The sequence below is a fragment of the Ursus maritimus genome, unplaced genomic scaffold (assembly GCF_017311325.1).
Source record: "Ursus maritimus isolate PB19 unplaced genomic scaffold, ASM1731132v1 scaffold_22, whole genome shotgun sequence".
Classification (NCBI taxonomy): domain Eukaryota; kingdom Metazoa; phylum Chordata; class Mammalia; order Carnivora; family Ursidae; genus Ursus; species Ursus maritimus.
This window is the reverse complement of record NW_024424675.1, coordinates 22,641,615-22,657,155: the sequence shown is the minus strand read 5'-3', so window position 1 is coordinate 22,657,155 and position 15,541 is coordinate 22,641,615. Positions and strand designations below refer to the sequence as shown.

The following is a 15,541-nucleotide window of genomic DNA, read 5'->3' as shown; positions in this document are numbered from 1 at the left end:
TTTATAAGAAGACTATAAGATATAAGATACTCAGGGACAAATTTCACAAAAGAAATACAATCATCTTATAAAGAAAATAAAACCTTATAGAGAAAGGTTGAAAACTTAAAGAGAGAGCCACACCATCTTCTGTATTAAGAAAACTCAACATTGTAAAGATGTCAATTCTTCCCAAAATGGTTTGTAAATTCAATAAAATTTCAATGAAACATAATTTTTTTTAATACAACTTGACTCTGCAAAGGGCCACAAGAGCCAAAACGCTCTTGAAAAAAAAGTAAAAAAAAGGGAGGACCTGCTTTTTTTAGAAAGCTCTGGTAATTAGGCAAATAGAGAACAGGATAAAAGAGGAACAGAAGCGACCACTACAGGATATGGGGTTTCTTTTGGGAGTGACAAAAACATTCTGGGGTCAGACAATGGTGATGGCTGCATGACCTTATGAATCCACTAACAGCCACTGACCTGTACGCTTTCTGGGAGTTATATCCCAATAAAGCTGGATTAAAAACATCTTACTGAATTTAACTGACAGCTCTGCAAACATGAAAAATTTAACCAGAATCTGTAAAAACAACGTAAGAACTATTAATGTGTACAGAAAGTTTATAGATCCAAAGGTAAACTTCCACTTTAGATAATCGAACCAAAACGGTCCATTAGCGATGTTTTAATTTTGTTATATGAATCCTAGAGAGGAATTAAAACTAGCAAAGCAACCCCTGTGTATGCCTAAGACATCATTTTTAAAAATACTTAATGTAAAAAAAAAAAAAGTTCTATTGAATTTGAACTCCACTTGCATTATCAAAGCAGATTCAATATTATAGCTGTCAAAGAAAGAAAAGAGCTGTTATTTTTAAAATGAACACACTCCTGGAATACAGTTTAAAGAGAAAAAAATTGAGTTCTTCTTAAAGATAAAAAAGAAGCTTCCATCAACCAGAAATAAAACAAATTCTCATCTATGATTTGCCACCCACCACTGCAAAGTTTCTAGTCGATGGTGATGTGACCACAGGTCTATGACCCCTCCCCTGAAACCCTTGGATCTAGATGTGCTTTAGAATTCAGGATTTCTTGAATTTGGGGGTGATAATACAGTGGAGTAGGGTTTTAATGTATCATACATAAAACACACATTGATGTTTTTTGAAATAATATGCATGCATAAACCAACTAAAATAAATAGCCTGGTCAGGCTGGATCAGAGTTTTGCCACCAAATGAGTTTAGACAGGACAGGTTTTACTGCCAAATGAGTTAGGAAAAAAAAAATTTCAGTTCTCAAAGTATTTTAGATTTTAGGGGCGCCTGGGCAGCTCAGTCAGTTGGGCCTTTGACTTTTGGTTTCAGCTCAGACCATGATCTCAGGGTCATGGGATGGAGCCCCGAGCTGGGCTCTGTGCTCAGCTGGGAGTCTGCTTCTTTCTCTCTCCCTCTCCAGCTCCTCCCCAGTGTGCACGAGTGCTCTCTCGCTCAAAGAAATAAATCTTTAAAAAATATTTTAAATTTCAGAATCGTTAATAAGAGATTATGGACTGTAGAGAAAGGTCTCAGTAAAATTTTTGAAAAGATCTGGAAGTTTTGTAATTCTACTTTTCTCATCACAGGTATAAAATAAAATGTAAAAAGATATTAACGACCTAGGAAACGAACTGACGGTTGCTGGAGGGGAGGGAGGGTGATGGGAGAACTGGGTGATGAACATTAAGGAGGGCCTGTGATGTAACGAGCACTGGGTGTTCTAGAAGACTGATGAATCAGTGAACTCTACCTTTGAAACTAATAATACACTAAATGTTAATTACTTAAATTTAAATAAAAAAATAAAACCCAAAAAACGTAACTTAAAAAAATATATATAAAGGATAAAGAACAATAAAAACCCACCTTAATAAACACAATATTACCAATCCCATCAATCCCCCTGGTTGCCCCTTTTGATTCTGTCCTCCTTTCTCCCCAGGTAACCAGTTTTCTGAGTTTTGTGTTTGAGTTTTATTTTTCCTAATGGTTCAACTATATATGTATATATCCTTAGATAATGTATTTTTATTTTTATTTTTTTTTAATATTTTATTTATTTATTCGACAGAGATAGAGACAGCCAGCGAGAGAGGGAACACAAGCAGGGGGAGTGGGAGAGGAAGAAGCAGGCTCATAGCAGAGGAGCCTGATGTGGGGCTCGATCCCATAACGCCGGGATCACGCCCTGAGCCGAAGGCAGACGCTTAACCGCTGTGCCACCCAGGCGCCCCTAGATAATGTATTTTTAAATTTTACATGCTTTTGAATTAGCTTTGTGTCAATAGCATACTGTAGGTACTCTTCTGAGACTTGCTGTTCATCCAATTCTATGTTCCTGGCCTCCTACATATTGATACACACAACAGTCCTTTTCATTGCTATTATTCATTCTATAGATATACCACAATTTATTTACCACTCTTTTGTCTGATGGACATTATGTTACTTACATTATGTTGCTTATTATGTTTTGCTATTACAAACAATGGGATTATGAACTTCCTTGTACAGGCAAGAATTTCTCTAGGATATATACCTAAGAGTAGAATTACTGATTGTGAGGGGAGGCACATCTTCGACTTTATAGGATAAACCAAATTGTGGTCAAAAATGATGGTTGCAGGGGCACAGGGGTGGCTCAGGCAGTTAAGCATTCAACCCCTGGTTTCAGCTCAGATCATGATCTCAAGGTTGTGGGATGGAGCCTCACATTGGGCTCCACGCTCAGCACAGAGTCTGCTTGAGATTCCTTCCCCCTCTCTCTCCCTTCCTCTCTGTTCTTTGCCCCACCCCTACTCATGCTCTCTCAAATAAATAAATACTTAAATAAAATCTTTTTTTTTTTAATTAATGGAATGTTTTCATCAAGCCTCAAAGAAAGCCTCCAAACCACATCCATTTTACCCATTAAAACATTAAGGAAATAGTCCTCTGGAAAAACTCTCATGCATTTGCACATGGAGACTACAAAAGTAAAAGGAGATTATTGCAGTGTATTTGTAATAGTAAAAAAACTAAATATCCATAATAGGGGACTGGATAAATACCATCAGGTATATTGGTATGATACACTATTAAACAGTAGTTGAAAGAAATAAAAATACACCTATATAAACAAACAGACCACACATTTTTAATGGATCCACAAGAACAGGAAGGATGCACGTTAATGAGAGTGGTTGCTACTGGGAAAGAACAAGGGCCATAGTCCTGGGTGGCAGGTGAAGGGACAGGGGTAGGGTAGGGTCTGGTGTGGAACTGTGGAAGTCAAAGCCATTTCTCACTTCCTTTGCACAAAGGCCTGAGCTTCCGTTTAACCATGGCAAATGGACATAATTCTTTGCATCCTCCTGCGGCCTCTTAGGACTGACTCTGAGGGAATAATAAATGTATAAATGGACAAAGGGAAAGGGGGAGGAAAAGGAAGATGAGAGATGCCAACAGAATTTTGGAAGATGGATAGCAGGAAGACAGGCAGTAACTGACTCAGCAGGGGAAAGAAAGCTGAAGTCTGAGGCTACAGAGGGAAAAGCCAAAAAGCTGGCCAGTTAGCACTGCAAAACCCCCAAGAGGCCAGTGATTAAAGGTCCAGGAACCACTGCACACAAGAGTGAGGCATGGGAATGAAAACAGGAGAATTGGTTGGAAGTCTGAGCCAGAAGTTAGACCCCTCAGGTCTCCTCTCTGTCCCCAAACAATCAGGCAATATTCATCTCTAACCTCAGAAGAAAATAGGAGATTTAATTCTGGTTGGACTGAACCAGAGAGGGTCCAGAATCAGACACACCAGCTCAAGGAATGGGGGAGGAAGCGAGATGCTTCGCTCCAAACAGGAGCAGTAAGTCAAAGATGACATACAAAAAGTGACGCCATCAGCTCCCTTCTCCAATCTGGCTCCCAAAGGTCTCCTCACAGTGGTAGCCCTACAACCCCAGCCCTAGCCTGCTCTCAGCCAGCTGGCAAGAAAGGAAAGGATTTCTCTTCCCAGAAAGTGACCAGCCTAACAGAAAACACCTTCTGGTAGAGAACTGGAGATTCAAAAAAAAAAAAGCACCCGGGCCCCCACTCTCCATCACATCCAACAAATAGTGCCCACAAGCCCACGAGCCCAGAATCTGCCAGTTCTCTCCCCGCGAACGACCTATCAAGGGCCACCAGATATCGGAGCACAACTGTCAGATGAAACAGCAACCAAAAACAAAAGGATGCGAAAGGAAACAAAGATAACGAAGATTTCACAGTGTATGCTCTCAAAGAGATAGCCCCAGAACAAAAAGTACAGACCGCTCTTTAAAAAAAATAAAGGAACATCAGTGAACGTGAGCAATCTGCTAGAAACACAAAGTAATACCAAACAAAACTCCCAGCAACAATAGGTTATATCCCAAAGAACTGACTCAGAAGAAAAAGAAAATAGGTTTCATTAAGAAAGTCCCACAACAAACAAGTTCCAAAGAAAACAGAAAAGACAGAAATATGTTTCCCCAAAATGAAAAGACCTGGGCTTCCAGATTTAATAAGGCAAAATGCCCTGCAAAATGAATGAAAAAAGACCCATTCCACAGCACTGCACCATGAAATTTCAGAAAAGAGAATTGAAAAAGAGATACAAAAATCTTCCATTCAGAGAGAACACATCACAAAGGAATCAGAATGCATCATGCTTCTCAAGAGCAGTTTTGGAGAATGTAATATTTTCTTTCCTTCCTTCCTTCCTTCCTCCCTCCCTCCCTTCCTCCCTCCTTTCTTTTCTTTTCTTTTCTTTCAAGATTTATTTATTTTAGAGAGAGTATGTGCCAGTGGGTGCAGGGAGGGGCAGATGGAGGGAAAGAGAGTCTCAAGCAGACTCCTCACTGAGCGCAGAGCCCGACATAGGGCTCAATCTCATGACTCTGAGATCACGACCTGAGCCAAAACCAAGAGTCGGACGTTTAACTGACTGCACCACCCTGGCGCCCCAGAATGTAATATTTTCTTAAATTGTTTTTTTTTTTTAAGTTTTATTTATTTAAGTAATTTCTACACCCAATATGGTGCTCAAACCCATGCCCCCAAGATCAAGTCGCATACTCTTCTGACTGCGCCAGCTAGGTGCCCCTCTTTTAAAATTCTTAAGTCAAACCCAGAATCCGATAGGGAACCCAGGATAAAGATAGGTACAGTTTCAAATAATATACCTCCTATGCATCTGTTCTCAGAAGTAACTGGAGAATCTCTTCCACAAATAAATAACAACAATAAACAACAAACCAAACTAAATTAAAACAAAAATTATATCCACACAAGATCTAGGAAAGAAACTATATCATAGAAGACAGGTGAAAAGAAGAAAAGAATTCCCAAGGTGGTGATGAAGGGAAAGTCCAGGAAAACAGACAGATGTATGTCTAACAGGGTAACCAACTCACCCCAATTTGCCTGGGACTTTCCCAGTTTTAGCACTACAAGTTCTGTGCCCCGGGAAATTTCTCAGGACAGTTGGACCCCCTACAAACAGACCAGGAACAGGAGAAAGGACGGCTCCCAGACCGACCTTCAGCAGGNNTACTGAAACTGTGTGTCTGACCATACCAAGAATTTTATCACTGTTAAACAGTTTTGGAGAATGAAGCATTAGCTTCATCTTTTCTGTTTGTAATCCATTTTGGTTTTTACTCCTCATCTTTGTTATTTTACTTATTTAATTTTTAAGTGCGTGAAATAGCATGATTATAAAAGCCCAAACTACATAAAAGGTTATGCTCAGAAACTGACACTGCCCTCATCCCTTCTCTTCCCTCCTTTTACCCCCAACTGTATGTTCCACTCCTACCCATCCCGTTGGGTAACCAATTTCGTTAGTTTCCAGTTTCTTCTCGGGGTTGGTTTTTTGTTTTGTTTTTTTTTTTTTTTCACAAATGATTATATACACATCTATTTTATTTCCCCTTTATCCTTAAACCTGTTACATGCCATACACAGTATTTTGCACTTCCTTTTTTCACTTAACCATATGTCCTGCAATCGATCATTTCACAGTCTTCATTCTCTTCTCAGCTGCATAGAATTCCATGATGCAGATGTACCAAAGTTTATTTATACACCCACTAGCCCATGTACAGGCACTTAGGTGGCTTTTAACATTTCACAAATAGAAATACTACTATCTTGAATAACCCCATTAATCTGTACTTCTGTGTTGTTAAAGGTGCATCTTCTTCAGGGGCATCTGGGTGGCACAGCGGTTAAGCGTCTGCCTTTGGCTCAGGGCGTGATCCCAGCGTTCCGGGATTGAGCCCCACATCAGGCTCCTCCGCTGTGAGCCTGCTTCTTCCTCTCCCACTCCCCCTGCTTGTGTTCCCTCTCTCGCTGGCTGTCTCTATCTCTGTCGAATAAATAAATAAAATCTTAAAAAAAAAAAAAAAAAGGTGCATCTTCTTCAGAGTAAATTCCTGAAGTAGAAATGCCAAGTCAAAGGTTAACAGCAAACGTAATTTTGTGAACAATGCCAAAGCCCCCTCAAAAAAGGTTGCATGGATTTGTATTCCTAACAGCAATGTGTGAGAGCGCCTGTTTTCCCTGAGCCTTGAGACGACAAAGTACTGTGCTATTAGCAGAAAATTTTAAAGCATTTCAAATGACTGACATAACCACACTGAAGGAAGGCAGAGGTGGATCTAGCCCGAAGGAACTTTCTGAACAGGCTATTTTAACTATGTACACTTGGGCTCAAGAACTAAATAAACTATAAACAGTGAGCTCTCCTTTTAATAGATTTGTTTTTCACAGTGGAATGGGCTTGAAATTCTGAAACCATTAAATGTTTATTCTGAACTGAGCAAATGATGAGACGTAAAGTAGATAATGCGAGCCAGGATTTTCACTACTGGAGTAGCAAGTTATAAATATGGAAAGAGGTAAAGCTAGAATGAACCCTGCAGCAAGAGACTGGAATTGAGGTATCACTATGAACCAGCATATGTAAAGACAGTCAAATACAGAAACAGACATAGATGTCTACATGTACACTCTTCTGAACTAAGAGGACCCTGAGTTCTGTGGGAAAATGGCTGATTCCAAAGCTGGGGCTAGAAAATATAAGCTAATAAGCACAGACATCTTGCTGGGCCAGAAACCAAAAAAGTAAAAAAAAATGTTCAGAATGAGGGGGACCTGTCAGGACACAAAAGCCATTGGTAAAGGGAGTCCCACTGGCCACCTTTGCACAATTCGTGCATTAAAGCTAATGACAGTAACAAATAACTCAATAGCAAAATAAGAATCCATAAATCCATAATGAATAAACAAATGAGGGAGAAAAGAAGGCTCTTCCTTACTGCAAAATGCCAATTAATAAATGTCAAATGACTTAAAAATCGCCACCTGACAACCATCAGATAGAGACTGTTTCAGGCAGGACTCATTCATCAGGGAATGCTAAAACTAGTGGATGAAAGTTAGATGAGACTAATGATATGAACTCAAAGTATCTCCTCACAAGATAATTCTTATTTACAGTGGAGAAAATGGCAGACACCACCTCAACCAAGTGACTGAAGTTATTATGAGAAATCAGACATAAAGAAGTCATTTGTCTCCTAATGCACTGAGAAGGACATCATTTCTGAAATACTTCTGTCAAAAACTTATTACTTGAATCTAATAATGAAAAAACATCAGACAAATCCAGACTGGGGAGCTTTCTAGAAAGTAAACGGCCCTTCTGCCACTCCTGGTGCTGCCTGTGTGCTTGTTTGGCGTGGGCCCGGTACCTCTTTGGTGAAGCGACACCTGAAAAGACTCCAGCGCTCGCCATGACCGTCAAAACGCCCAAGGAATGGAGTCAAGACTGAGAACAACGATCATATTAACTTGAATGTGGTGGGGCAGGATGGTTCTGCAGTGCACTTTAAAAGGCATAAACCACTTAGTAAACTCATGAAAGCCCATTGTCAACGACAGGGCTTGTCAACGAGGCAGATCAGATTCCGATTTCATGGGCAGCCAATCCACGAAACAGACACACCTGCAGAGCGGGAAATGGAGGATGAAGATACCCCTGATGTGTTCCAGCAGCAGACAGGCGTCTACTAAGAAGGGAACCCGTTACTTTACTCTAAAACTCTGTTTCTACAGACCAAGAAGACATTCTCAATGAGAAAACCGCAATTTGGTTCCACCACATCCTGACTACTGTGATACAGTTTTCTCGATTCTTTCATTTGCCCCTTCCCCACTCCTTATTGTACATAAAGTAACCAGGATGTGCACAAGCATACTGGGTTTTTTTCTTAACTAAATGGCTAATGGTTTATTTTGATCAACATAAAGCACAGATGGGGTAGGGAAAAATACGGCTTCTGTGAGAATACCCCCTTCTCCATTAGTAGCATGCTCATTCAGCTCTTATCTTTACAGTCCAGTAAGTTATTTTGCTCTGTTAAAACAAACAAAAAAGGACATAAAAATCCTTGCACTCCTTGTTCGGTTGTAGAATTTTAATGTTTTTCATTTATCATTGTAAAACCAAGGACAATTTTATAACATTTTTGTACATAACTGTTACACACACAGCAATCTGTCTTTAAGTAGGGATAAATTACTCTAAAAGAAATGAATCTTAAGATAGCTTTCCCTTCAAGTCAAGCATCTTGTTGTTTAAATAAACTTCTTGTTTAAAACAACAAAAAAAAAGAAAGTAAACGACCTGTACTCAAAAAATAATAAGGTCACAAAAGACAAAATTTGTGGGAACTTTTCCAGATTAAAGGAAATGAAAGAGACTTGACACAAAAATGCACCACGTGATCCAGGACTGGATGTACCCTCAAACAGAATTTTATAATTAGCATTAGTAAAACAATAGGCAAAATTTGAATTAAGTATGCAGATTAGCCAGCAAGCAATACTATGTCAATGTTAATTCTCTGATTCTGATAATGCAATGTGGTTATAAAAGAGAATTTCCTTGTTTTTAGTAAGTATTTAGAGATAAAGGGACATTATGTCTGCAACTTACTCTGGTACAGAACAAAAATAATATGCAAAGAATGACAAAGCAAATATGATAATGTGAGAAATTATGTAAAAATTTTTAAAAGAATCGACTGAATACATTAAAGAAAAAAACCCAAAAATTTAAAGATCATTTCCACTTGTAATAGCATCAAAATTTAAAAATACTTTAAAAATTTCAAAAGACAGGCAAAGACATCAATGGAAACTATAAAACACTGCTAAAAAGAAAGAAAAATCAAAGAAGACCTAAATCAATGGAAAGATATACCATGTTCATGGATGGGGGGGGGAAATCAATGTTAAAATGTTAAATGTTAACATTGTTAAATGTTAAAATGTAAAATGTTAAATGTTAAAATGTTAAATGTTAACATTTAACAATCAATGTTAAAATGTTAATTAATTACAAATATCTAGAAATATCTACAAATTAATCTATAGATTCAATGCAACCCCAATAGGCATTGTTTTTGGGAAAAACTAACAAGTTGATTTTAAAATTTATATGAAAACTAAAAGGACCAGGGAACAGTCAAAACAATCTTGAAAAAGTTATAAGATTCACACTACTAATAACACTACATGATTTCTTGACTTATTAAAATCAAGAGGGTAAGGATATTGGTATAAAGTTAAATAGACCACTGGAACAGGAGAGTATCAAAACATATCTACATACATACAGTCCATTTTTGACAAAGGCACCAAGACTATTCAAGGGGGAAAGGCAAGTCATTAAATAAGGCTGAAACAACCAGACAAAGGAAAATACAAACTTAAACCACTATCTCAAATTACACTCAACAATTAATTTGGATCATAAACCTCAATGTCAGAGCCAAAAATGTAAAGTTTCTAGAAGGAAATACAATACAATATTTCTGTGTTGGGGTGCCTGAGTGGTTCAGCTGGTTAAGTGTCTAACTCTTGATCTCAGCTCAGGTCTTGATCTCAGGGTTCCTGCACTGGGCTCCATGCTGGGCATGAAGCCTACTTTAATTAATTAATTAATTAATTGTTATTGGATAGATTTCTAAAAACATTAACTATATATTTCTTAATGACTTTTTCAAAATTGAAAACTTCTAATCACAGACACCTTAATAAAAATAAAAAGGCAGCCAACAAACTGGAAAAAAAATATTTGCAATACATATATCTGACAAAGGACTTGTATCCAAGTATATATATTTTTTAAATTCTACAAAAAAAAAACCAAACTTTTTAAAAAAGATTATATTTATTTATTTTATTTATTTGAGAGAGACAGTGAGTGGGAGGGAGAGGGAGAGAGAATCTGAAGCAAACTCCAAACTGAGCTCAGAGGCAGATGCAGGGCTCTATCCCATGACTGCGAGATCACGACCTGAGCCAAAACCAAGAGCCGGACACCTAACTGACTGAGCCACCCAGATGCCCCAGGACAAACTATTTTTTTTAAAAGGGAGAAGCTGCATATTCTTCCCCAAACTAATCTTTCCTTACATCAGGAGAAGAGGAGGAGCCCTGAGTATGATAGTAGGGTATCAGACCCCAAGAGGAGCACAGAAGGTCTGCATGCACAAGGGTGGCATGGTGTTGACTCTGTTGAGTCACAGCTCAAGAAGGATAAAATGCCCCAATAAGGAATGACAAGGGGCAGCGTATCAAAGCCAAGCTGGGTGAGGAGGGCATTTATACGAGGGCACTGCTGTGGGCAATCAGAGCCTGAAGAAGGTGAGGCAATCATCCCTGGGGAACCAGTCCAATATAGGGTGTTAGAGTCCAAGAGGGATAAAGAGGACATCTCCATCAGGGAAAGGCAGCAATAGTGATGGGGAAGGAGATTAATTATATAAGAGGATGAAAGGATTAAACAAGTAAATATATTAAATAACAGGAAAAATAGGAGCTAGATTTCTTACTGCTGGAGAAGGTAGTTACAAATATGGAAAAGGAGAAAACTTTAGAATGAACCCTCTGGGCTTACATTAGAATTTGTGGTACTGGTATAAGCTCATGGTTTTTAACATGTTCAGATAAAGCCAGACATAAATACAGATGTAACTGCATGTACGTATATGTACATGAATACACCCAAATTTCCCTTAGCCTCTTCTCCCTGGGAGGAACTGGTATCAGCAACACCTCAATAGCAGCAAGCACATCTAGAACCTAAATCTTGGCTTCTGAATACCATTATATACCAAAAGAAGCAGGGCTCCATGGAGAAATGTCTAATACTGAAAGCTGGGGCAAGGAAAGAACAAAGTGAACCTACATCACCTTTCCGGCAAGAGCTACTCCAAGAATGATGGGAGTATGTCAAAGGGACACAGAAGCCAGATTGACAAAAGCCCTAGCAGCCAAACTGGAAACAATCTGAACACCTAAATAAGTAATAATAGATTATAACCCACTGAATAAAATAGAAAACCATGATTTTACCTAAATATAAATAAACTGAAATTTAGAAGGAGAATGGGACATTAGAGTTCCCCAGGGGAAAGAGAGGAGTTTTACAGTGATTAAGCCTAGCAGATGCTACCTTAACCAAGTGATAAAAGTGGACACTATTAATAGGACAAGCTGAAATAATGAGCCATCTGACAGGATGCACTAAAAACACAGCAACGCTTCTCTGATACAACTGATGAAGACACATAAGCTGAATCTAATCATGAGAAAACCTAAGAAAACCCAAACTGAACAGCATTCTATGAAATAACTGGTTTGTCATCTTCAAAAGAGTCAAGGTCATGAAAGTCAAAGAAAGATGAAAGAACTGTTCTACACTGAAGGAGACCAAACACTTATGACAACTACAGGTAACATGTAATTCTGAAGTAGATCCTTTAGGCATAAAGGACATTACAGGGACATTCAGCAGAACTTTAATGGAATCTGTTGATTAGATGATAAAAATGTCTCAAATTAATTCTCTGAATTTGATGGATGTATTATGGACATGTAGTAGACATCCTTTTTTTTTTTCCTGAGTCTAGCTGACACACAATGTTACATTAGTTTCAGATGTACAAAACAGTTTATATACAAGTTTATATACACTATGCTATGTTTACAAGTGTACCTACCATCTATTACCATACATCACTATTACAATATCACTGATTTTGCTCCTTATGCTGTGCTTTTTATTCCCATGACTTACTCATTCCATAACTGGAAGCCTGTATCTCCCACTCCCCTTCACCCATTCTGCCCCCAACTCCTCTCCCCTCTGGCAAGCATCAGTTTGTTCTCTGTATTTATTAGGTCTGATTCTGTTTTTGTTTATTCATTTGTTTTTTTTTTTATTACACATGAGTGAAATCATATGGTATTTGTCTTTCTCATTCTGAGTTACTTCACTTAGCATTATACCCTCTAAGTCCAACCATGTTGTTTCAAATAGCATGATCGCATCCTTTTTTTATGACTGCATAATATTCTATCGCATATGTGTGTATATATGTGTACATCTTCCTTATCCATTCATCTATTGATGGACACTTAGTTTGCTTCCATATCTTAGGTATTGTAAATAATAATGCAATGAACACAGGGGTGTGTATATTTTTTCAAATTACTGTTTTTGTTTTCTTTGGGTAAACACCCAAGAATGGAATTACTGAATCATATGGCATTTCAAATTTTAATTTTTTAAGGAATCACCATACTGTTTTCCACAGTGGCTGTACCAGTTTACACTTCCACCAACAGTGTATGAGGGTTTTCTCAACATCTTCATCAACTTATTTCTTGTCTTTTTGATTTTAGCCATTCTGACAGGTGTAAAGTGGTTTATCGTTGTGGTTCTGATTTGCATTTCCCTGATGATGAGTGATGGATTTTTTGAAAAGATGTTATTTATTTGAGAGAGAGTGAGAGAGAGAGAGAGAGAGAGAGAGAGAACACGGGGGTGAGGGGGAGAGGGAGACAGAGAATCTCAAGTAGACTCCCTGCTGAGCAGGGAGCCCAACACAGGGTTTGATCCCAGGACCCCAGATCATGACCTTAGACAAAAGCAAGAGTTGAACGCTCAACTGACTGAGCCACCCAGGTGCCCCTGATGATGAGTGACGTTGAGCATCTTTTCACGTATCTGTGTGCCATCTGTATGTCTCCTTTGGGGGAAAAAAAATCTATTCAGGTTCTGTGCCCATTTTTTAATTGGATTTTTTTTTTTTTTTTTTGGTGTTGAGTTGTACATAAGTTCTTCATATATTTTGGATATTAACCCCTTATCAGATATATCATTTGCAAACATCTTCTCCCATTCAGTGGGATGTCTTTTTGTTTTGTTTCCTTCACTGTGCAAAAGCTTTTTATTTCGATATAATACTGATAGTTTATTTTTGCTTTTGTTTCCCTTGCCATAGGAGACATTTTTAGGATTTTTATGGTTTCAGGTCTCACATTTAGATCTTTAATCTATTTTGAGTTTATTTTTGTGTATATTTTGAGTTTATTTTTGTGTATGGTGTTAAAAAGTACTCCAGTTTCACTCTTCTGCATGTAGCTGTCCAGTTTTCCCATCACAATTTGTTGAAGAGGCTGTCTTTTTCGCATTGTATATTCTTGCCTTCTTTGTTGTAGATTAACTGACCATATAATGTGGATTTATTTCTGGGCTCTCTATTCTGTTCCACTGATCTATGTACCTGTTTTTGTGCCGGGACCACACTGTTTTGATTATTACAGCTCTGTAGTATAGATCTTGAAATCTGGAATTGTGATACCTCTAGCTTTGCCTTTCTTTCTCGAAACTGCTTTGGCTATTCAGGATCTTTTGTGGTTCCACACAAATTTTAGTATTATTTCTTCTAGTTTTATGAAAAATGCTACTGGTAGTTTGATAGGGATTACACTGAATCTGTACACTACTTTGAGCAACATGAACATTTTAACAATATCAATTCTTCCACTGTAGCAAATATCACGTACACATTGAAGTATTAACGCTCAGGAATAAAGGTATAATGGGGCTCTAAATGGGGCTGTAAAGGTATAATGGAACTCTAAAGTATTAACACTCAGTTAATAAAGGTGTATTTCTTAATGAATCATGGAACATTACACCAAAAACTAAGGATATACTATATGGTGACTAACATAACATAATAAAAAATTATTATAAAAAAATAAAGGTATAATTCTAAATACAGAAAAAAGAAGTTCTTTGTTCTGTACTTAAAAACTTTTCTGAAAGCTTATCAATGTTACAAAATAAAAATTTTTTTTTCAATGGGCAAAACAATAAACATTCGAATAGGAAGATGACAAAAATGGTCAATAAACACGCAAAAATGTATTCATAATCATTTATCATCAGAAAAAAATGTAAACTAAAACAATGAGACATGAAGAAAAACATGATCATTTCTATTAATGCAGAAAAGTTACTGAGAAAATTCAACACACATTCATGATAAAAGCTTTCAACAAACTAGGAACAGAAGGGAACTTGCTCAACTTGATAAACAGCAAAATATCTACAAAATATCCACAGCTAACATCATACCAAAGGTGAAAAACTGAATGCTTTCCCTTGAAGACTGGGAAGAAGGCAAAGATATCCACTCTCACCACTCCTATTCAACATAGAGCCTGAAATGTTAGCCAGTGAAATCAGTCAGGAGAACTATTAAAATAAAAGGCACACAGATCAGAAAGAATATATAAAACTGGCCCTTTCCACAGATGACATGATGGTCTAATAAAAAATCCCAAACAATCACTACAACTACTAATTAAGTTTATCAAATTCCTCAGGACATAGGTCAACACATAAAAATCAATACTGCTATATGCAGGCAATCCACAGTTAGAAACCAAAATTAAAAGCACAATACCATTTATAATAGCTTCCCAAAAAATTAAATACTGAGGTACAGAACTAACAAAACATGCAAAATCTGTACCCTAAACTACAAAATGCTCATGAAAATATCAAAGATGATCTAAACAAATAAAAAAACATACTAGATCCACAGACTGGAAGTCTCAACATAGTCAGATGTCAATTCTCCCCAAACTGATCTGCTGGTTGAAATGTATTTACTATGAAAACCTCAGCAAAAAACAAACTTGTAGATATAGGATGATTCTACATGGAAAGGCAAAAAAATCAGAACAGCTGAAACAATTTTGAAAAATAATAAAAGTTGAAGGAATCATACCACCTGCTTTTACATCCTATCATACGGCACTACAACACTCATCGAAGTAGCATGGTACCGACAGAGGAACAGACATATAGGTAAATGGAACAGAGTCCAAAAGTAAAACCTTTTACAAAATATGGCCAACTGATTTTTGACAGAGCTGTAAAAGCAATTTAATGGAGAAAGGATAGTCTTCACAAATAAATGGTAATTTAACAAGTGGCTATCCAATAGGCAAAAAATGAACTTTGATGTGACTTTACACCTAATTCAAAAATTAACTCAAAAGGAGTAACAGACGTAAATGTAAAATATAAAACTCTTACGGGTGCCCAACTGGCTCAGTGAGTGGAGCATGCAACTCTTGAT

The 15,541-nt window shown here is 37.5% G+C and overlaps 2 protein-coding genes across 5 annotated transcripts in view; one reads left to right on the top strand and one right to left on the bottom strand.

Annotated features, from left to right (window-relative positions):
* ASXL1 (ASXL transcriptional regulator 1) overlaps positions 1-15,541 on the bottom strand; it is a 75,341-nt gene that overhangs the window by 17,139 nt on the left and 42,661 nt on the right. The gene's annotated exons all lie outside the window — the stretch shown is intronic.
* LOC103674450 (small ubiquitin-related modifier 2-like) lies at positions 7,833-8,271 on the top strand (the record flags this gene model as incomplete). The annotated part of the gene is made up of 1 exon (XM_040638647.1): positions 7,833-8,271. A coding segment is annotated over one exon (270 nt), but the record flags the coding sequence as incomplete, so codon positions are not given.